Below are 23,706 nucleotides of genomic sequence, written 5' to 3'. Positions count from 1 at the left end.
TTGATACTTCATGGTTGTTATACAAGCTAGAATCCGGTAGCCTTTACTCCTCCACGAACATGACTGGCTCCCACTCAACAAATCTATCCTTGTTGGTGTGATCTGAGCTGTGATACAGCATTGTAGCTTTTCACAGATGATTTCGTGTTTGGATATTTTACAGTTTTGGTAATCTAAAATTGCAGGAACCAACTAATGTTTGGCTACCATCGTCTCAGCAAAAGAGCCCAGTGAGTTATTCAAGATGTCTACCAAGTCCATCCTACCCCCTAAAATTCCTCCAACAGAGCGAGTGGATGAAGTCTACAATGCCTTGAAGAAAGGCCTTCTGTAAGTTCACCCACTGCTATTTGAACATCTAAACAGCAACTTATCTTTAACTTTGAATTCATACTCAACCCCCCCTCAAACCAAAACTATTCTCTGACTTTGCAGGTCTTGCCTTCAAGTTCACCAGACAGACTTGGATAACATCAACAAAGAAATAAGAAAATCTAAACTTAACTCCAGACTGGTATGTTGTGGCAGTTCTAAGGTTGGCTTCACAATAAGTTGGTGTTTTCACTGACGACTTGATGTTTTGTTTTTCTTCTCAGGGGTTCCTTTATGAATTTGACCAGGTGAGCTACTGTGAATTACGATTGTTAAAGATATGAGCCAGACTTGTAGAAACAAGACAATATGAAGTAGACCAGTGGCAGTGGTGGGTACAGCTCACCTAAAAGTTAGCTTAGCTAACCCATATTTTGCTAACTAAAAAAATTAGCTTTGCTAACGTTAAACCACCAAACAGGTAAAGCAAATTAGCTGTAGCAAATGCTGTACCGCTAACTGCTAAGACAACTGCCACTCAGTCTGTGTCACATATCTTTGTCTTCTTCCAGTTGAAGCTGCATCGACCAATCACATCTTGTCACGTGTTCACGTAGTCAGCCAATAGCATGCCTAACGGACTCTTTGAGACACGCCCACAACAGACAGGAACAAGCTTGTGAATGGTCTTGTGAATTTTGTTAGCGGACTTATTGGTGAAACCTAATTTAGCGGAATTTAATTCTGCTAACGGTTTCCAATGTTAGTGAAAACATCTGCTAAACAAAAAAATGTGTTCCTTTATTAGCAGTTACCAGATGAGCAGAACTATAGTCTACTGACTAGTGGGAAAGAATATCATGAACAATTCTGACTTTTCTTTTGACAGCAAGCTAAGGTGATTGAGACGTACATAGGCACATTGGAGGATCACTTCTGCAAGGTAATACCAGTTGGTCAGCATCATCTTCCCCTTTTTATTTTGTTTTGGAATATTTTTTGTCAAATCAAATTTGCGTGTGTCAGGGCGGCACGGTGGCGCAGTTGGTAGAGCTGCCACCTCTCAACGTTCATGTCGCTGGTTCAAATCCCGGTCCAGGGGCCTTTCTGGGTGGAGATTCAATTCAGTTTATTTATATAGTGCCAAATCACAACAAAGTTGTCTCAGGGCACTTTACAGGAACATTCACATACATAAAAAAGCCAATTAGTAAAGTTCTCTATCTTGCATATTCTTTCCGTGCACGCGTGGGTTTTCTCCTGGTACTCCAGTTTCCTCCCACAGGCCAAAAACATGCATGAGAGAGTGAATGGTTGTTTGTCCCATTTGACTCTATGTGTCCCTGTGATGGACTGGAGACCTGTCAGGGTGTCCCCCGCCCCTTGCACAGTGATGGCTGGATATGGGCACTAGTGACCCCCGCAACCCAAAAAGGAAGAAGTGGGTAAAGATGATGGATGGTTGAACTTCTCTGTGGTCATTGATAAATGGACAGTGTTAGTAGGGGGTCCTCTTGATGTACCTGAAGTTAAAGAGTTAATTTTAGAGATTTAAAAAAAGAAAGATTGGGAAACTGGTCAGAGTTAAAGGAACGAATGGAAAATCCACTTTCCAGCTAAACACACAGCAGTGAAGCAATACTCCACTAGTTTAAGGAAAAACTGTAAAAAGTCTTGGAATGATCCAGTCAAATCCAAGACCTTTGGTTTGATTTAAAGATGGTGTCCATTCAGCCTGAAGCAGCTGCAGCAGTTTGGTAATAAAGAATGGACAAGAAGTCCAGGAGTAGATGGACCAAGACATACCAGAAGAGACAGATTACTGTAAAAGCTGCTTTCTATGGAGAAAGTTAATAATCATGCAAGTATTTTTTCTTTTTTTTCTTTTTCTCAGACTGAGCAGATTTATGAATCTTACAGCGAGAAGAGGAAACTGCGAGACGAGGCCAGCAACGTGATAAAGGCATGCAAAGCCTCTCCAGGAACCAAAGAGGCAAAAGAGAGTTTGGTGAAGGCTAATCATGAACACAAGAAATACTCAGAGGTGAGATCAACTGAGTACAGTGAGTAAACAACATTGAGATTGGTGCTTATAATATAACGTGCACAAAAATATAAAGATAATTAGCCACAATTTACTTCAAAGATAGGATCTGAAGGTAATGGTTCGAGTTGAACAAAACTCAAAAATTCCGTTATAGCTTTTCCCAAGACTTTGATTGTTAATAGTAATATTATTAATAAGCCTTTAATTATATAAAACGTTTCAAAATGAAAAAAACGTGTTTAACAGCTATGAAATACAGTAAAACCATTAAAACAATGTATAAACACAATGGTAACAACGCAAATACACAGTTATACCAATAGATTATTCAATGGAAAAGGAGCCCAAGTAGATGGCCACCATTGGTTTTTAGGCAGGATTTTAGAATGATTAGCAATGCCTTAGCTGGTGATCTCACACTTCAGTTTGGAGTATATGGTGTTAAAATGTCAGTTATATATTTAAGGTGGTATATCAAATGGGCTGTGACATTTTAATTGTATGAATCCTGCTCAAAAGTAACAAGAAGAGTATCGAGTATACACCCTTGTGGCACTCCATAGATCATCTTAGCAAGAGAGGACTGAAATGTACAATGGCTACTCTGAAATACTGATCAAGAAAGTTGGGTATTGCCTGGGACTTGAGGTGTAACCAGAAATGTAGAGGGTGATTTGAGAAGCAGAAGATGGGATGTAATGGCGCTTTGCCACTGTCTCTACACTCATCGGTTCTGCACCGCACTGCACAAGTTAAGGGTCTGCTCACTGCCGGTACCCAGCCCCACTCAGCCCAGTTTATGGGACCATTTTGTTCATGGTTCCAAGTGAACTGCTCTGAGGTGACAATTTGGAAGTAAACAGCTGTTGATTGGTCAGCAGAGCTACGCCACTGGATGACCCGCCCCTGATTGCAAACTACATCAGAATCACCATTTCATCTCCTGATCATGTAGTTTTCTTGGTTTGTTTTCCTAGTTTTCCTGTTTCTAGTTCAGGATGGAAGCTCTAAAAACAGTGCCATGGACCAATGATGAGGTCTAGACCTTTCTGTCTTTATTGGCAGATCAGAGAATCAGAGCAAGTTAATAATAATAATGATAATGTGTTATGTATTGTCATTGTATGTTCCCATACAATGGTGAAATTGACTCTCTGCATTTAACCCATCCGCCACTGGGTGGTGTGGTGGGAGGCTGTTGGGGGTGCATTTGGGGATGGGGTGTGTGCTGCTCAGAGACCTCACGTGCAATGACTGGGGATCGAACCTGGGACTTTCGGGTCCTGAGTCGGCTGCCTCTGCCTCTACCCCATCTTGGCCCCCATAAGTTGGAGGGCGCTACAAGAAACAAGCAAATTTATTGTGAGATATCGGAGATGATGGTGCAGGATGACTACACCCGGACCCTTAAGCAATGCTGGGATAAGCTAAAAAAACTGAAGTCAAATTACAGTTACAATACCACCAACACTGCATTGACGATCCTGCCCACAGAGCACTTATCAATGGCAAAACGCTTGAGGGAATCGGGTGATGGACCTTATCTGGACTGAGAAAGGAAGAAGACTCCTAAAAGTGTTGTGTATATTATGATTGTAACTTTGCACTTAAATTAAAGACTTTAATTTGAACAAGTAAAGAAGACAGACAATCTACTAAAAACCATGATGTAGAAAAAGTAAGAAAATACAAATATACAGTAAAATTAGTGGCACCGTAACATATAATATGCATCGATTTTATACTGTAATTGAAAACTGTAACAAGACTAACTGTTTGTGTTTCTGATTCTCTCTGTAGTATATTTATGTAAAGGAGAAAGAGTTACAGAAACAGCTGGGAGAGTTCTCCATTAAAATGAAAGGTAAGAGATAAATACTGTTTGTTGGTCCTCAGAACTCAATTATTAAAGAGAAACATTTTAAAAGCAGATAAAAGCAATACAGTCCTGGCAACTTTTTTAATGTTGGGTTTAAGATGCATCCTGATCTAAAATAACACCAAGGTTTTTAACTTTAGAACTGGAGGCTAAATTAATGCCATCCAGAGGAAGTGAAATGCTGCAAAGTTTAGTCATAAGATGTTCTGGTCCAAAAACAACAACCTCTGTCTTGTTTGAGTTTAAAAGCAGAAAATTAAGGGTCATCAAGGTTTTTATGTCTTTAAGACATGCTTGTAGTCTAAATAACTGATTGGATTCATTGGGTTTCATGGACAAATATAACTGAGCATCATCAGCGTAACAATGAAAATGTATCCCATGCTATTTAATAACATTATCTAATGGAAGCATGTATGAAGTCAAGAGTATTGGTCCAAGCACTGAACCCTGAGGAACTCCATGACTAACTTTAGTGTATGAAGAAAATTCATTAGTGACATTTATGAACTGGAATCTTTCAAATAAATTTGATTTAATCCATTTTAGAGCTGTTCCTGTAATTCCAGTATCATATAATAATAATATTATTATTAATAATAATAATGTTACACATTGTCATCACTGTATGTTTCCATACAATGGCGAAATTAGTTTCTGCATTTAACCCAACCACCATCGGGTGGTGCAGTGGGCAGCTATTGAAAGCGCCCAGGGGGGCATTTTGGGGATGAGGTGTGCTGCCCTGAGACACCACGAGGTATGCAATGACCGGAGATTGAACCTAGGACTTTCGGGTCCTGACCTGGCTTATTCAAGTCTCTGTAGACTATTATGATCAACTGCATCAAAAGCAGTATAGTGTTTACTTTGTGGGCACTGGGTACATAACAGTTACACACACAAACCTGGTACATACCACATAAATACCTGGTACGATCTGGATACGGTACATTTCTGGTATGTACCGGTACTTGTTTTTTGTCTTGTACATGTTGGGTATATGCTGGGTACATATGCACCATTTACCCTGTAAGTACAAAGTTATGTCAAGTCACTTCTAAACACAGCCCATTTACCATAGGTACCACGTATGTAATGGATGTGTTTGAGGTAACAGGCATGTATGTGGAAAACTTTTCGCTACGTTCCACTTCCTTATGATTGTATTTTTTGTTCCCATCACTTATCGTGTTTGTATCAGCTTTAGTAAATGTGTGGCAACTTATTCTGACTATTTTTATGACCCATGGGCGAAAGGCATTACTATAAATAATAAATAAATAAAGGTTGACTGAATGAATGAATGCAATTTTAGTTGAACGTGTAAGTGTGTTTGTCTGTTAGCAAAAAAACTCATGAACCACTGGAGGAATTTCAATAAAACTAAGAGTAATAATTGTGTGTACATCTACAACTGACTAACTTTTCCAGTCAACCCAAAGCACATCACTTTAGCTAAAACAAAATAGTTACAACTCAGTCAATTTGACAGAATTTGAGCTAAATTTTGATGTTAAAGTGGTCGGGAGTCATCCCCATCACGTGCTGGCCTTTATTTTCTGTTTACACTCGACTGTGGAAGTGACTCTAAAGGTGACTTCATTGTTTGTTTTTTCACCTGTTCCTCAGGACTTGCTGGATTTGCCAGATTGTGTGCTGGTGATCAGTATGAGGTTTGTCTCTGCTTTCTTTTCTCACATTCAGATAACTTATTGCTCATAGGTTAACCAAAATGACATTAAATGTTTTATAATTTACAGCAAAACCTTGTAGTAAAGTTAAATAAACTTGACATTGTCACGAAACAGAGCAGTCAGCAAACATTAAAAAAAGACAAAAATATGTCAGGTGTTTAATCACAAAGCTGTTCTTTTTAGCACTCTTTTTGTTAAATTTTCACATTATCAAACGACAAACAAACACCGGGTACATACTCTTACGATGTAATAAAGGACAAACAAGAAATAAAAAACAAATAAATAAATCTCAGTTCAGATTGATCTGACATTCTGCAAAAGTTAAGAAATTATTTGAATCATACAGCCTTATAAACCAAAGTTAGCCAGATTGTTCTCACTAATCCAGCTTGAATATGTAGGCGGAGCTGCTGATTTCCAATTTATCACTATTTCCCTCCAGTCCAGTGAGTTGTGATGCTCTTAGTTCGTTTACACCAAAACGATTTATGGTGAAAATGGAAGAGTTTCGTTGCGTTTGTACTGTAAACACGAAAATAGCTCATGTTTTCTCTGGCAACGGCACAATTTGAGAACGCGTTCCAGAGTACAAAGTTTCAAAAACGTCCCGGTGTCCGTTGCCATGTAAACAGAAAAAATAGATGTTTTCTGTCGGAATCCCTGGCTCGTGCGCAGTATGACGCAAAACATAACCGCTTCCTACAATCCACAGAAGAAGAAACTATCGACAATGGCGAATACCAGAGTATTGTTTGTGCTTCTGACTCTTATAAATCACCAAGTCATCTGTCCATAGAAATGTTTTATTCTCTGCCATCTCGACCGTTTCAGGTAGAACGTTTTTTTTACGCATGCGCACTTAGTTTCAAAGTTTCAAAGAACATACCACCAACTTGTAGCGTGGCGAGGGAATTACACCTTTTCCACGTCTACCGTTGCTGTGTAAACAGAGATTGTAATTAGAACGTTTTCATGTAAATGTGTTAATAGAAATAGAGAAAATTATCTTTTTCATTGGATCGTTGTCATGTAAACATGGCCTTAGGTTCTTTTTAGGAGAAGTGAGCGTAAGTAAAGTAGATCAAACCCTAAACAAGGCATTTAAGGCGTTAGAAATTTTATCCTTTCAAGTTACGTTTGACAATGTCTAAAAACATCCACGTTAGATTGTCTTCATGGAGAAACAGCTCCAGAACTTGAGTGAGTTATTTGCTATGGTTTGTTAGCGTCGTTCACACAGAGGAGACGCAGCATCCGTCGTTTTCACGAACCTGGTTGGTCTTTTTTTCTCATTAAATATCTCATGAACCAGTAGGCAGATCTGCATGAAACTTTCAGGAGAATAATGATTAGATGTACAACTACAACAGATTAACTTTTGGAGTCAGTTCAGTTCGAGATGACTGCTACAGCTAGTCAACATCAACCAACACAAAAATGGCCACAACTCAGTTTCACAGATGAGCTATGCATCACAAAGTGTGATGTTTCCCATCGTTGGATGAGATTTTACATAAAAACAGAGCAAATATCTGTGCAAACACATACGTTTGTGTTTATTAAGAATCATTAATTGTGTCTGCATTTAGATCCTTATAAAGTACGGTCGGCAGCGATGGAAGATGCATGGAAGTCTAGAAGTCAACGCCAAACAAACGTGGGACAATGAGCAGACGGTGTTTTACCCAATCATCCAAGAGTTTATTTCCGTGAAGGTTAGTGTCCGTTGGCGATCTCTTCTAACGACTTTGGACTTACAGTATTTATGGTTGGCTTTAACAAAGATCTTTGCGGTTTCTCAGGTGACGGAGCTAAAGAGCGTAGCCAATCATGTGGTCATAGGAAATATTTTCTGTGAACCCGTAGACCTGTTTACTCCACTACCCAGGACGGTTGCTGTGAATGTTAATGAGTCCGGAACGATTAAACTGGTTCTTGAAGTCACCTGGAAGTAAGTTTTGCAACCTGTTCTAGTCGAGACCTGATAAGATGCCTTGTAGACTCCTTTAATCCAGTCCATTTTTGAATCTACACAAAGACATTCTTTATACGATTTTTACCATCTGTCTTTCCTGTACCCATTTGTTTTTTTTCTTCCTCCACTTCCTAAACACAACCTGGGATTAATCTCCAAACGTAATCCAACCCCTAGTCCAGTTTCGGGTCCCTGCCCAACTTTACCACCAGGTTCATCACAAAGTCTACCACCAGGTTCACCACCAAGTCTACCACCAAGTCCACCAGCAAGTCGACCACCAAGTCCACCTTCATTCTCACCTGTAAGTTTGTGTCTATACTTAATGTGTAAACCTCCAAATATATTGTTTGTCTGAAACTCCTTATAGAAAACCAGTGGAAGCATTTTAATTTATTTTATTGTATTGTTTTTTGCATTTTAACTACTTCTGCTTTTTTTTTTTCTTCAATTGTAGCTCTTTATATGTTAAAACCTTCAGCTTGTTCAGGAGATGGGTGCTGTGAATTGGTTTTAGTCACTTTTTAAACTTTATTTATAAATATTTCCTCCCTGTAGAAATACACAGAGATCCCTTCAATTCCTTCAAAAACTGTTCTCTTTGTCATTTGCTTCATCATATTGTTCAGTTTTTGTCTTGTTCCTTTTTTAGTTTTTAGCTACAGTTCTGCTATCGTTAACTGTTAGCCATTCTTACGCTAACTTTAGCTTTTAGCTACTGCTTTGCTATGTTAACATTTTAGCCAGACTTCTGATACTTTTAGCTAGCTTTTTGCTACTTTTATCTTTTGTCTAGGCATTGCTACTTTTGGCTTTAAGCTAACCTTTTATGTCATTTATCTTTTTCTGCTTTTAGGTTTTAGCTAATGTTGTATAATGTCATCTTTTCATACTTTTAACTTTTAGCTAGGCGTTGCTAGTTTTAGCCTAGCTTTTGCTATGTTTATCTAGCTTTAATTTTAACTTTCATCTAACTTTAAGCTTTTTTTTTTTCACTTTTAGTTTTGTACTTTTAGCTTTAAGCTAGCCTTTTGCTACTTTTAGCTAGATTTTTCTACTTTTAGCTTTTAGTTAGTCTTGTGCATCTTTTAACTAACGTTTTGATAAATTAAGCTTCACACTACCATTTTGGTATTTTAACTGGTGTGTGCTACTTTTAGCTTTTAGCTAAGCTTTTGCTAATTTAAACGTTTAGGATCAGAATCAGAATAAGCTTTATTATCATTGCACCGAGGTACAACGAGAATATGTCCGTACAGTCGTCCGAAAGATGGACGGAGTGCACACAGCTGCTGCTATAAAGCGCGGCCTTCTTATCCTTTATAGAATACATTTTTTTAGATAGAAAAAGAGACAAAGCCATGAGGAGAGGATATAGTGACATAAAAAGATCTCTTCAAACTTTGTCCTAACAGGACACAATTTAAGACATCAAAAAAAACCTCTGCCAGCTAAGCAAATTTATGAACACGTTACATATGCATTTAAAATGAGGTGGTCCATGAAGCACTAACAGATAGTCCATTGTCCTGATAAGATGGTGGTTAGCAAACAGAGTTCTGATAAGCCTCCACAGGTGCGATAGACAAAGCTTTTCCTTAGTTTACACATTTCCCAGGAGAAATTGATAAGTCGGCCTGTTTCGAGGCCAACCGGGGATTCAGATAATCCACAATTGTTGATTTATTCAGGCAGACTATTTTTCCTTGTCAGCCTTGAGTCTGTACTGATACTTCCAAGGTCCAAAATGGCCAGATTAGGGTGCATTCTACTGGTCCGTGCTTACGAGTCTCTTCAAGGTCGTTTTCATGCGGATGAGTCCCAAAGCCGCAGGTGGCCTGCGATTCAAATCGCTTCCAACTTACGGTTTCGCTCGTAAATCAGCTGATTTTGAGTCCTCAAAGCACGAACCAACCTTCACATGGGCAGCAGCCCGACCAGGCCAGATTAGCTGCGGCCATCTTCTTTGTACGTTGATAAACCAGGATCCAGACTATTCCAAAAACAGAAAACCTGTTGTCATAACTTGAATTGTATGCAATTTTGGCGTCCTCGATTGATAGCAGAGGTAGACACATCACTCCCAGAGATTTATCCAGCTGCATGTGTGTCGTCCGAGCAGATGAAGGTTCTCCAGGACCCTGTCACTTTGTTGAAAAGAATTTGTAATATACGTTGAAAGTCCAATTGGTCTGATCCAAAACAGTAGTTTCCATTTCGGAAGATGTGTAAAAAGAGGAGCTGCTCTGATACAAAGACAGAGCAAAAAAAGCAGGAGGAGAACAGGGAGAAGCGCGTGCGCCTCATTACAGAGCCAGTGAGGAAGAAAAAAACCCGTTGTTTTTAGCTAATCTTTTGCTGCTTTTAGCTAACATAGTGTTACTTTTACTTTTTAGCTTGCCTTTTGCTACTTTTTACTTCATACTAATGTTTTGCTGAAGTAGCCATTTTTCTACTTTTAATTTTAATTAGCTGTTTGCTGCTTTTCAGTTTCAGCTGCACTTTGTAACTTTTAGTTACTTTTTTCCCTGAGATTAGCTTCTTCATCAAATTTTAACAAAGTCAGTTGTGACTTCAGTTCATCTCACTGGTACCTGTGTGCAATAATCTGTCACACAACATTTGTAGTTATTATGTGCATCATGTACATTTAAGCTAATACTACCTGTGAAATACTTATTTATACTAATTCATCCCACTTTCACCATTACACTATTCTACCATGTTGTCTTTTACTATATTTATGTTGGACCTTGAAATATGATATTTCTTTTTCACTTTTTGGCACTTTATTTTGTACTCTCTTGCATGCTTTAGTGTTTCTTGTTTGTTAGTTTTTTTCTTAGCGAGTCGAATCGTTTCATCCTGAACATTTCACTGCATCGTTGCCTTTGTGTTAACCTGCATATGACAAATAAACAACATAACAGTGGTTAGTGTCTGCACGGACTGTTACAGAAATGCGGTTTCTTCAGTTTTTGGATTTCTGGTCTGACAGACTTCCTGTGTCAAACGTAAATAAAGCGTCTAAAAGAAACAACCTGAAAGGTCCTCTTTAAGACTAGAAATGAACATTTTGAGTTACTGCGTCGAACAACTGGTTCCTCACAGCTTCAACGCAAACAGCAGATTCATTGTTGACTTCTTTAACGACAGTTCTGTTTTTCTGTTTATTCTGAGTAAGCAGAAGTCACTGTGCACACTTTCTTGCTTCCTGTCTGGCTTTAACAAACAACAGCTTTTAAAACTTTGCTGTTCTCCTTCAGAGCCCGGATCCATCCGGAGGCTCAGGCTCGTCTGTTTCGTTGGAACCGGTCCTTTTCTCAAGATCTCCTAAAGAAGTGTGCACACCTCTGCAAGGCATCCCTCTGTCTGAGAATGTAACACAAAACAGACCTTTATTTCCACCCTGTAGGACGTTCTTCACAATTATCTGAACATGTTTTATTTTATTCTATGAATGAAACTGGACCTGGGCATTCAGCCAGTGGATCCCCCGGCACATGTGAAACCAAACTGTTGGCCCAGAGACGGTGTCTTGGTGGACAACGGGCTGCAGGACGCTCTGGAAATTCTCATTTTCTCTCTAGACGAATACACGGGACATTTTGCCGATTTGAAGATGCTGGAAGACGAGCTAAAGCTGCTGCAGCAGACACTGAGGGTAAAGCTGAGGAACAAGACGAGTACTTCACTGAAGATAAAATTTATTGTGTTTACTGTTGCACATGTGACGCACGCTTTTGTTTTTAGCATGTCCACAAATATACGGTTTACTGCAATGATCCTTCTTACCTGTGGTCTGACTGTACCTTTGTGTGTCGCTGCAGGGCTGCAGGACCAGCCCCCCACCCAGCAGGGCATCGGGCAGCTCAATCGACACACGAATCTACGAAGAAGTGGGGTAAGAGACGAGTTTCATTGGAGCCAAAATGGCAGATCATCGTGGACAAATGACTCAGTTTCTTTCATGTTTTTGCCTCCAAGGAGCCAGACTTAGCTTTTAATCTTTTAAAGTGATATTTACCTTGTTTTCTGACTTTCTTAAAGTCTTTACATTTTTTTCTTTGGCAAGTGTTCATCTGATTGTTCTTTGAGAATCAGCTTGTTGCTAAAATACGTTTTGAAATCCTGTCAAACTGTGTTATCTTTGATAACACAGATAACACATCCTGAGCATGCATCAGGATGTGTTATCTTTGGTATTTTTATCAGAACAGATCGTGTCTTTGTGGCAGGCAGCTGGAAACAAAGATCCTAAAGATTTCTAACTATGTCGTCTGTGTTGACACGTCACTGGTTCATTTCCTGGTTTAGGGGACTTTTCATTCCTGAATGATGGTTGCTTCATAAACAAAAAAAAAAACATCCATAAATGTTCAGGTCTTGTGCTGAAATTAAGAAAACACAGTCAATGTCCAAGAAGAATTTTAAAAGACCTTCAAAAAGCTTGAAGAACCATTGATCTGGACAAGAGGTGTCCATTCCTGGTCTTAAAGGGCCACTATCTTGCAGGTTTTAGATGCTTCTCTGCTCCAACACACCTGGTTTGAATGAAAGGATCAACAGGCTTCATGAAGAGGTAATTCAGACACTGAATCAGGTGTGTTGGAGCAGAAAAACAAGTAAAGCATCCAGGATTAGGACTGAACACTGAGCTACACCATTTTAAATTAACACGTTTGTCTGCTTTTGTGCCTTTTTCCTGTGGGGTCCCGCAAGGCTCCATTCTTGGACCCCTTCTGTTTTCACTGTATCTGCTCCCCTTCGGGTCTATCCTGAGGAAACATGGTCTTTTGTTTCATTATTATGCTGATTCTCAGATTTATCTGCCCTTCAAACCTAACAGTTCCTGCTCCATTCGCCCTTTGCTAAAATGTCTTGACGACATCAAGACTTGGATGGCTACGAACTTCTTGAGTTTTAACGATCAGAAAACCGAGGTCATTGTGTTTAACTCTAGTTTTAAAAAGTTTAAAACATGGGGCAGTTGTGTTAAATACACCCAAAATGCTTACATAAATCCAAGAGATAGTACAAAAAGTTACTAAAGTACAATTTGGAACATTAGTAACATTAACATTTTCAAATACATATGTTTTTTAACTTAATTAACTGCTGAAAAGTATTGGATACATGTATTTGTAATATATTTTTAAAGTATGGTTTAAAAAGAAAATTTTACAAATATATTCAAAGTGCATTTTACAAAAGTTTATATGAAGTTTAATTTTATAAATCTTTTATATTTTGCAAAAAATGGTACTTCATAAAGTGTAACAAAATGTATTTTATAACAATGTACTTGAAGTATATTTAGATAACTCTGTTTATTTTACGTTTTCAATATAATCCTAATAAGTGCATTTAATTGAGAACATATTTTAATGTATTTTTTGAAAATTAAACCTACTTAAAATATACTTAAGTACATTAAATTTTCACCAGGGCAGCCTGGCTATTAGGAACTCATAGATTTGAGCACATTTCACCGGTTCTGTCCTCCCTTCACTGGCTTCCTGTGCGTGTCAGAATTGATTTTAAAATTCTCCTGCTGACATTTAAGTGCATTCATGGCCTCGCACCCTCATACATCTCTGACCTATTTCAACCAGATGTTCCTTCTCAGGCTCTGAGATCATCTGACCATCTGCTTTTGGATGAAGCTCAGAGGAGATCGAGCCTTTTCAGTCATGGACCCTAAACTCTGGAACAATCTGTCCATCAACCTCAGACAGGCCGCTTCAGTCTCTGCTTTTAAAACTCTCCTGAAAATGCATCTGTACTCACTGATGTTAGCGTGATCGGATTTAGATGTAGTATTTCATTGTTTATGATGTTTTGTTTTTTTATGTTTTTTATTCCAGATGCTGTATTTATATATTTTAATTTGATGCTGTGATTAAGCACTTTCGCAACAGTTTCAGTTAAATGTGCTCTATAAATAAATCTGACTTGACGTGACTAACACAACATTCAGAAACATATATCATTCTAGATTTTAGCACATTGTCAGACATTTCACAAAATATGTGACTAATATGTCATTTTGTGTTAGTTTCAGCCCTCTTTCTGCTTTTCTTTCAATAAAATGCTTTGTAGCATTGAGTTTCTAACCAGGTTTTCTTGGTGAATCAATATAAACCTTTTGATAAGCTATTATTTTTTATTTGTTATAAGAGTTTTAAAAAGCACCTTTTAGAAATGTTATCTTTACGCTTGAACCGTGGCGAGCAGAAGGTTGAGAAAAATGTTTTGTTAAACATCTGTTTCAATGTTTTTCAAGCAAAAAAAAAAAAGGATGTTATTTATGGTTATAACCATTTGTTTAAAACAAACTCTAACATAGACTGACACTGACAACCTGCTCTCAGGAACGTTCATTTATGAAAAGTTTTTCCAGAAAAACCTTAAGTAAAATAAAATTCCAGAGATATCAATCAAAGTATTGGACTTACGATGTGGTCTGACGTGAGCTTTTTTTTTGGTGAAAATGTCTGCAGAGACCCTGCAGGGTTCACCAACGGGTATCTTCACCATCAGACACCCCCCCTCGATACACCCCCTCTACATCGAGGCCGGGCCGGCTCCTCCTCGCCCCTCACCACCGGCTGCACCAGACTGGACAACTCTCTGGTCATCCACCTGCAGAACTGCAGTGCACAGCTGTTGGTAGGATTTCTGCACCGCTCTTTACCCTCAGGCCTCAGAGGTCATTTTGAACCAAAGACAGCAGGAGAGTGAAACAGTGCATCACTTTCAGACTCTAATTTTACCTTCAATGAAGCAGCGGTTCCCAAACTTCTCAGCTTTTGATCCACGCACTAAAAGCTGCAGAGACTCGTAACTCTGACTGTTGGTGGTAAAGTAGACCCACGTTGCTTTTAATCCATTTAACGAAAGCCTCATCTACCAATACCTTATATTTATCCATTAATGACCACTAGTTTGTGTTAATTAAAGTCTAAATATGCAGCTGACAATCATTTTTAAAGTGATTATGATTATTATGGTCTTCTCAGCAGCACATTCAGGCCATCAGAGATCCAAATGAGCATAAATGGAGTTTTGGACAGAAACGATTCTATCAACATAAAAGCACAAGTTTCTATTTATGAGTTTGGACACAGAGAATTGTTTTAAACTCAAAATGAGACCGTTTGCTTCTTTGCAAAAGTAAAAACTAGGTTTCGTTTTGTTAAAGGTGTTGAGACATCGTAAACACTGTTGTTAGGACGAAGACTTTAAGGCTCCTGGTTGGTGACACGTCTCATTCTGTGCGCAGCACCTGGGTGTGTCTGGTCCTCTGCAATGCCGAGCCACGTACGCCTTGGACAAACTGCTGAGAGAGGCTCGCGTCTTTAAAATCATCCATCACATCATCAGGGATGACCCACACCGCCTCAAACATCCTGCCCAAGGTACAATAATGTGCTTGTCAGACGTGTTAGCCAAATATCTCATGAACTATTGGATAGAGTTGAATGAAAACTATTGGAGTCAACCTTATTCAAGATGGCCTCCACAGCAATATGCACACTTTCAATGATTTCTAAACCTTTTTTAAGATTTATAAATACTATACTTCAATATAAAATGCTAAGTAGTGAAAACAATTTCTTGAAAACTTGACCCCAAAGGCAACAAAAACAAAGAAAAGTAGAATGGAGCCTTAAGGAAGATGCATTTGAGCTGATAGTTAACTCCCATGTATTCCATGTGTGTTTGTTTGAGAGCGTTTTAATTTTTATTTTATTACGCTCACTGCTCTTGTAAATAAACACGTAACAGCTCATATCTTGTTAAAAATGTAGCACTCTTTAGGTGTTTTCTTGGTGCCAACATGACGGTAAACCAGTAATTTTTCAGGGAGACTCGGCTGCTAGTGCGCGCACACAGGAGGCTCCTGACGTAAACACCTACTCACCTTCAAAATAAAAGCGCAGCAAAAGCCAGTTATAACTGAGCAACTAATTTTCTTGTAACTTAGCCACTTGTACAATAAAAATATACATATATATATTATTGCTACCTGCTTTGTCCTTTGATGTCCTTTACCTGCTCTTACAGTGATACCAGAACTGGACCTGTGTGGTGGAGCCGTGCCGCTATGGGAACGGTGTGTGGGGGATAGCTGTCTGTACTGCGTCTCTGCTAAAACGTTCATGAGTACGCTGTGTACACTTTACTCCGGTATGCTGAGTGAGAGAGCAGACACAGGTAAAACACGTGTGTGCGCACGGTTCACGATGGTGTGTATGCGGCAGGTTAATACTTGTGTTTTTCCAGTGCTTTCGTGTCTGGTTGAGCGAGTTCTAGATCAGAGGTTTCCACAGCGAGGCAACAGAGACGGGCCGGTTGTGACTCTGTTCCAGCTGTGGAGTTACTTGGAGTCCAACGGCATCAGCGATATGGAGTTTCACATCATTGCTCTTACAGAAGAAGGTAAAAACAGGAAAATACGCGCTAGAAAACGACAGTGCTTGTCAGAATTTATGCATCCCTAAGGTTTTAGTACAGAAATTCAAACACCAGAAGAAAATATTCCAGTTCTGGAAAAGAAAAAAATATATTATTGAATTATTTTGAGTGTTTTTCTTTCATTCGTAATTGTCCAACAGTGGAATTGGTGCAGAACCTTTTGTCGAGGGACCAGGATGTGATCGTAGAGACTCTGCACCTTCCTTCAGAGTGCAGCCTTCAGAGAGAAGGGATGCAAACCATGGCAAAATTACTGACAGATCCACGACAAAAAGTGTTGGCCTCCGCCAGCTCGGTGCTGAGAATCCTGGCTGGTCAGCACAAGCAGAGAGAGCAGGTGATGGACGCATGGACTCCTATTTAGAAACATTGGTCTCTTCCACGTCACATACATACTGTAGATACCAGCATCAGCCTTGGACTTGGTGTACTGAAGACAATAATCTCTGCATATGTTGTGCTTTACTTCTTCAGGCTTTGGTGAACTGTTTGGAGATGCTGGAAGACAACGACGTGGACACCAGAGTTTGTGGATGCAAAGCCTTGGCGTGCCTCAAGGTCAGTTTGCCCAACTACCCAGAGCGTCTCCAGCTGGACAAACAGAGGTTTTATGAGACCCGTTGTTCCTGTTGATTGGTTCAGGAGTGTTCCTATTCAAGGAGGATGTAAGCAAAACGTGACATCGTTGCTTGAGGGTATAGATTTTGATGTCTGAAACTCAAAAACCCACATCAGTTAAATTTTCATTGGCAGCTATACAACTCAATTAACATCAGAAATAAAATATTTATGAAATCATTCAACAGACGGGGAACTTGTCCAGGATCTACCACATAAAACTGAGCCTAAAAGAGGCCTTGATGCACTATAGAAAAACAGCAGATGAGAGAAGTCTAAAGGTTGTATCTGACTGGGCTGTGACTGCTGTGGGTGAACTACTGTAGTTGGCAAACTCCAAAATTTAAAATGTTTGAAACCAAGACGTTTTTGAACATGTTTCTCTCAAAATACTGGGTAGTCGTGTTTTTTTTTTTTTTTTTTTGGAAAGGTTCTGAAACCCATCTCAATTTAGTCTCTGTAGGTTTTAGAGGTCCAGATCTGGCTTTGAACACATGTGAGCTATTCTCTGACAGAAAACATCCGAGGCCACAGCCCTGAAAGTCCAGATCTAAAAACCACATAGATGAACAAAAATAACTTCAAAATGCCTATCCACCTATTTTCATTCTAAAGTGTACTCTGGAATATTACCACACCACTTTATTTATGAAGCACTTAAAAACAGCAACAAGGCCAACCAAAGTGATACAGAAAAAACAAACAAGCAAAGGACACAGGATAAATAGATCCACAGAGGTAAAGATAAGAAACTAAATGACTGTAGAATGCAGACAAATTAAAATCAGATCACACAGTGTCAAAAGTCAGGGAATAAAAGTGAGTTTTTAAACAAGTCTTAAAACAGTGACAGGGAGCCTGTCTGACATGCAGTGGTAACTCATTCCACAGTTTTGGACCTGCAACAGAGAAGGTCTTGTCACCTCTGAGCTTAAAACGAGTGCCTGGAACCAATAAAAGCATCTGGTCTGCTGACCTCAGAGAGCGCTGTGGGACATATGGCTGCAGCAGATCAGTGAGATAAGAGGGGGCAGAACTATTAAGCAATTAAAAAAACATACAGAAGGATTTTAAAATGAATCTGAAAGTGAACCAGGAGCCAGCGAACGGAGGCCAGAACGGGAATGATGTGTTCTCTTTTGCCTGTACCAGTTAAAAATCAGGCTGCAGCATTTTGTACCAGATGTAAATATGCAATGGCAGATTGACTGATTCCAAAAAGAAGTGCATTGCAGTAATGAAGCCCGGATGTTATGAATGCAAGTTTTACTGTGTCAAGATTACTTTTGGACAGTATGGGCTTCAATTTAGACAGTTGCCTCAACTGAAAAAAGCAGGATCTAACAATCATTCATTCAACCTTTATTTATGCAGGTTACTCCCATTGAGCCTCGGGGACTCATTTACAAGAGAGATCTGATTTTAACAAAGAGTGACGACAACAATGGACAACAACGACAACAATAGACAGTCATAAAATAGGCATACAAATGTAATCATGTTTACATGACTGTTTAGTTTCATGGAAGGGAATATTGGGCGGTTGTCAGGGTGGATACAACGTGGGCAGAAGCGGACAACAAAATAAGTTGCACAACCTAGAACAGAGTTGTGCGCTCTAAATGAGGTTGTAACTGGAAAAGATTTTTTTGGTCAAAATGCGTCCGCACGGCTCACTGGTCACTTGGTTGCAAAAACTCAGAGAAAATGGAAAATTACCAAACTTTCTCCAACTTCTGAGTCACAAACTGTGTTGTCTAAATCCTAGTAACACCTCGTCAACTTGTCTTCTTTATTTTTGTGTTGATCTTTTTCACTCCAGGCTACAGAAAGCATCGAACAGCTGACGTATCTCTGTGAGACGGACAGTGAGGAAGTTAAAAAAGCCGCCATGCAAACGCTGCTAGAGCTGGGTAACAATAACCGTCATATTTCTGTTAATAATGCAAAGAACCAGGATAAAATCATACAATTAAACTGGTTTAGACTTAATTAAAACAAAGTATTTTTCAGAGCTTAACTCAGTTAAAACACCTCTGTTTTGTTTTTCTCGTGGAGCAGGTGATGAAGGGAAGATGGCTCTCAGACGTTTGGAGATGGCTCAGGACATCTTACCGGACTCTTTGCTCCTAGAACCATGGTTCGACCAGCCTTCTACGAGCGCATACAGGCATCGTTTAAGCAGTGAATTATAATGCACGTTCATTTACTGGGATGGCACCAGAATACCAGTTGCACTGCTGACATCCCACTGGAACATCAGCTTTGTGACCAATACTTTATAACAATCAACGCTACAAGAGAGGACGTCAAGTTTTATTTGCATTTAACCTTTAAAATCAATTTGTTGCATAAACATAGTTTATTAAATGTTTAGAACTTTTGTCAGAGAATCATGTTGTTATTATTGTGTTGAACAAAACAGAAAAAACCCCACAAAGGAATAAAAACGTGAGTAGAATTACATAATACAGCCTTATACTGACTGGGTACATACTGTACTTACAGGGTAGCTACAGGGTATAAAAATGGTACACATTGGGTACGTACCTGGAGCTAATAGGGTATACACCTGGTATTTACTGCGTACTTACTGGTTCTGACAGGGTATGTACCTTGTATTTTCAGGGTACTTACTTGGTGCTTACATGATACCTGCATGGACTGGACTGTATTTTACAATGGCTTGTTACATTGTACTTACAGTGCACCTACCTGGTCCTAACGGGTCGTGCATGTGGTACTTATATGTTAATTACAGGGTATAAACTTGCTACTTACTGAATACCCATGATGTAAGTTCTTGGCACTTACGAGCTATATGCCTAGTACTTTTGGGGTAAGTACCTGATAGTAATTCAATCAATCAATTTTATTTATAAAGCACCCTTCATACTAAAAGCAGCTCAAAGTGCTGTACAGAATTATAAACAATAAACCCACAAAATAAAAGCAAACAACACACACATAAAATAAAATAAAATAAAATTGTATGGAAAATGTATAGACTGAACAGAAATGAACCAGTTCAGGAAATACAGTTAAAAAGTTGGGTCTTGAGCCTGCTCTTAAAAACAACAACATTCTGTGCGGCCCTCAGGTTCTCCGGCAGACTATTCCACAGACGGGGGCCATAGTACTGGAAAGAAGCCTCACCGTAAGTGTGAATTCTGACTATTGGAACTGTTAGTAGTCCAGTGCCAGAGGACCTTAGTGTCTGCGGGGGTTCATAGGGTAATAGCAGCTCTGCAAGATAAGATGGTGCGAGACCATTGAGACATTTAAAAACCATTAAAAGAATCTTAAAATCAACCCTGAGATGCACAGGGAGCCAATGCAATGATTTTAAAACAGGTGTAATATGAGCCTGCCTTCTGGTCTTGGTTAACACACGAGCAGCAGAGTTTTGTAACAGCTGAAGGCTGGATACATTTTTCTTAGGGAGACCAGAAAGCAGTGCATTACAGTAGTCTAAACGGCTAGATATAAAAGCGTGCGTCAAAGTCTCAGTATTAGTGAAAGAGAGAAGAGGGCGGACTCTGGCTCTATTTTTAGATGGTAAAATCCTGTTTTGACTATATGTTTTATATGTGGAATAAAAGTAAGCTCAGAGTCAAAAAGAACCCCAGGCTTCTTACTTTTTTGTAAGGTTTTAAAGACAGAGATTGTAATTTCTGAATTGTATTTTCTTTTTGAACCTCCGGTCCAATGATTAAAACTTCTGTTTTGTCCTGGTTTAGCTGGAGAAAGTTCTGTGCCATCCAGGACTTTATGTCTGAAATGCAATTAAAAAGTGCAGTGATTGGCCGGGGGTCATCATGAGATAATGAGATGTATAGCTGTGTGTCATCAGCATAACTGTGGAAACTTATCCCATGGCTCCTGATGACTCCACCAAGCAGCAACATGTATGAATTAAAAAGCAGGGGGCCTAAAATAGAGCCTTGGGGGACGCCATAGTTGGCTTCATGGATCTGCGAGGTGCATGTATCCATACTTACCATAAAGGTTCTATCTGTGAGATAGGAGCTGAACCACAGAAGAACAGTACCAGAAAGACCGACCGGGTGTTTTAATCTATTTAGAAGAATTTGATGAGTATGTACCTGATATTTACTGGGTACCTAATGAACATACCTGGTATTTACCAGTTACTTTTTGGGTAGTTAGAGGAACTAAGTTATATTATGCAGTGAATTCTTACATTGTACTTTCAGGGTACACAACCAGTTCATCTGAGGTATGACCTGGTATTTACAAGGACTTAATGGGTAAAAATCTGATACATACCATGTACTTACTGGGTACCTATTAAAGGTACTAAGCTGTATTATGCAGTGAATTGTTACATTATATTTTTGGGGTATATATACCCAGTGCATGTGGGATAAATACCTGGTATCTACTGTTTGTACCTGATACATACCTGGTACCTATTGGGAACAAAGCTGATACCGAATACTTTCTGATCATCTACAGGAACTGGGCTGTAACATGTATTGACTTGTTACACTGTACTTACAGAGTTTTACCTTCATAACCTCAAGGTACCACAATCCATAATTTCTCTAGTTTTTTTTTATTATTATTTTTGTAAGAAAAAACTATAAATGAAAAATAACTTGCTGCTGTGTATAAAGAGTTGTTAGCTTCTTTTTAATCCATGTCACAAGATTCATCTTGTTACGAATAAAAAAACTCTGTGCAGAAAAACACACCAAGTATTATTTCTACTCGCTGTTACGGGCCCACCATATATTCTTTAGTAAAAAAAGATCTTAGAGTTAAAAGTCCATATATACAATTCAGAAGCGGATTTCTGGAAGGTGAGTACATCAGCAGAGTTTGTAGCACATTGGCGACAGTGGTAAGAAATGACTCCCCTTCAACAGAAAGAAATCTCCAGCAGAACGGAGCTCTGGAAAGGCAGCCATCTTCCTCGACCAGCTGGGGTAAAAGAGAACAAGAAAGTGACAGACAAATACAGAACGGCTGGTCCAGATGTAGTTTCTATGATCCAGGTGTTGGTTTTGTGTTTCAGGTGCAGTTTTAATGGTCCAGGTGTAGTTTCCATGGGAAGAAAGGAAATGAAAACCCCATGTTAATGATAGAAATAAGTAGAAATACAAACCTGATGAGTAGAGTAAAGACAGCAGCAGTGTGAGGCAATGTGGTCAATTTGTCCTCCAGCAGCCGAAGTCTAAAGCAGCAGAACTAAAGGAAAGCTCAGGAAACCCAAGTACACTATGAGATTTATCAAAGGAACGTCTTAAGCCTAGCCTTAATGGTAGACACTGTGTCAGCCTCAAGGACAGAAACTGGAAGCTGGTTCCACAGAAGAGGAGCCTGATAACTGAGAGCTCTTCCTCCCATTCTACTTTTAGAAACCCTAGGAACCACATGTAAACCTGCAGTCTGGGAACATGACAAATGGTCCAGCTTAGACGTGAGAAATGCATGAATCATTTTTCTGCATCATTTTTGGACAATATGTTTCTTATTATAGTGATATTGTTCAGGCGGAGGAAAGTGGTCCTGGTAACTGTTTTAATGTGGGGGTTAAAGACATATCCTGATCAAAAATAACATCAAGGTTTTGTTACATTAGAGCTGGAGGCCAGATTAATGCTATCTAGAGGAAGTGAAGGGTTGCAAAGTTTGTTCCTAAGATTCTTAGGTCCAAAACCCACAACATCGGTCTTGTCTGAGTGTTGAAGAAAATTCAGGGTCACCCAGGTTTTTAGGTCTCTAAGACATGCTTGTAATCTATGGAATTGATTGGATTAATCATGTTTCATGGACAAATATAACAGAACATTATCAGCTTAGCAATTAAACATTATCCTATACTGTTTAATAACTTTAATAAAATAATAGTATATAAACATATGATGTAAAGGATATTGGTCCAAGTACAGAACCCTGAGGAACTCCATGACTAATGAAGAAGAAGATTCATTATTAACACAAACAAACTGATTCAGACCTTGCAGTAATCTACAGTTATGGTTGGATTAAATGTAGCATAAAATAGCAAACTGCAAATCCTTATTTGCACCTGCAGAAACCGTCCAGTCCACTGATGAATCCAGGTGTAAAATTAATGTTTGTTTCTTAAACTTACTGTTCAACAGACGAGTTTTGAAAGTCCTCCTCTGTAGTTTGACTTAATGATGTAAAAAATGATAAGAATAAATAGATTTCCTCTTTCAGGTTGTCAGGAAGTTGGCTGAAGATGAGGTCGGTTTCTAAAATAATAAAATGACGCCTTTGCGTCTCATTTTCTTTGAAACAGAGGAGAGTGTTGATCCATTTCCTGCTGATCGGCTAGAATTAACAAAAGAACTGGATTTAAAACTAAACTTGTTGTTTTGGCTGCAGATTATTTGGTAAGTGACGTCTTTACATTTATTGATTGATTGTTTTGTCTGATTTTTTAATTTTTTGGGGGGAGCAGTTATTAAGTATAATTTTAAAAGATGTATTTTTTTTTTCTTGACTTTAAGTTTATTTCGGAGCAACTCTGTAATATTCCTCATTTCTAACACGATAAATTCTTTGTGTGTTTGAGTGACTTTGAAGACGCCAGTGAAAATTATATATAAGTCATCCAACATATATAATTTTATTAAAATACTGCAACACACCATTGTTTTCCTCTAGTCTCCAGAGTGATGATGAAGAGTGTGATGGC

At 38.9% G+C, this 23,706-nt stretch overlaps 2 protein-coding genes and 1 long non-coding RNA gene across 3 annotated transcripts in view; all 3 read left to right on the top strand.

Moving 5' to 3' along the window:
- Positions 1 to 244: 244 nt before the first annotated feature.
- Positions 245 to 19,349, top strand: LOC119426434 (rho family-interacting cell polarization regulator 1-like). Its single transcript, XM_037693996.1, is given in 22 exon segments — positions 245 to 330; positions 436 to 514; positions 597 to 620; positions 1,202 to 1,255; positions 2,207 to 2,356; positions 4,160 to 4,223; positions 5,871 to 5,914; positions 7,528 to 7,653; positions 7,741 to 7,889; positions 8,091 to 8,217; positions 11,180 to 11,293; positions 11,398 to 11,577; positions 11,744 to 11,817; positions 14,417 to 14,585; positions 15,199 to 15,334; positions 15,984 to 16,133; positions 16,203 to 16,358; positions 16,535 to 16,731; positions 16,869 to 16,952; positions 18,835 to 18,925; positions 19,074 to 19,118; positions 19,121 to 19,349. Coding segments are annotated over 22 exon segments (2,379 nt in total). The 3' UTR covers positions 19,201 to 19,349.
- LOC119426499 lies at positions 11,525 to 14,508 on the top strand. The gene is made up of 3 exons (XR_005187624.1): positions 11,525 to 11,577; positions 11,744 to 11,817; positions 14,417 to 14,508. It is a non-coding gene; the product is annotated as an uncharacterized LOC119426499 (long non-coding RNA).
- A 1,930-nt stretch (positions 19,350 to 21,279) lies between the features above and the next one.
- Positions 21,280 to 23,706, top strand: part of LOC119426433 (B-cell receptor CD22-like) — a 5,125-nt gene continuing 2,698 nt past the window's right edge. The window contains exon 1 of the mRNA XM_037693995.1: positions 21,280 to 21,283. Within this exon, the coding sequence (XP_037549923.1) occupies positions 21,280 to 21,283 (4 nt within the window). The remainder of the gene's footprint in view (positions 21,284 to 23,706) is intronic.

The sequence above is a fragment of the Nematolebias whitei genome, chromosome 20 (genome assembly GCF_014905685.2).
Source record: "Nematolebias whitei isolate Nwh7 chromosome 20, NemWhi1, whole genome shotgun sequence".
Lineage (NCBI taxonomy): Eukaryota > Metazoa > Chordata > Actinopteri > Cyprinodontiformes > Rivulidae > Nematolebias > Nematolebias whitei.
Note: the sequence above shows the minus strand (reverse complement) of the source record. Positions and strands in the feature narration are given on the sequence as shown.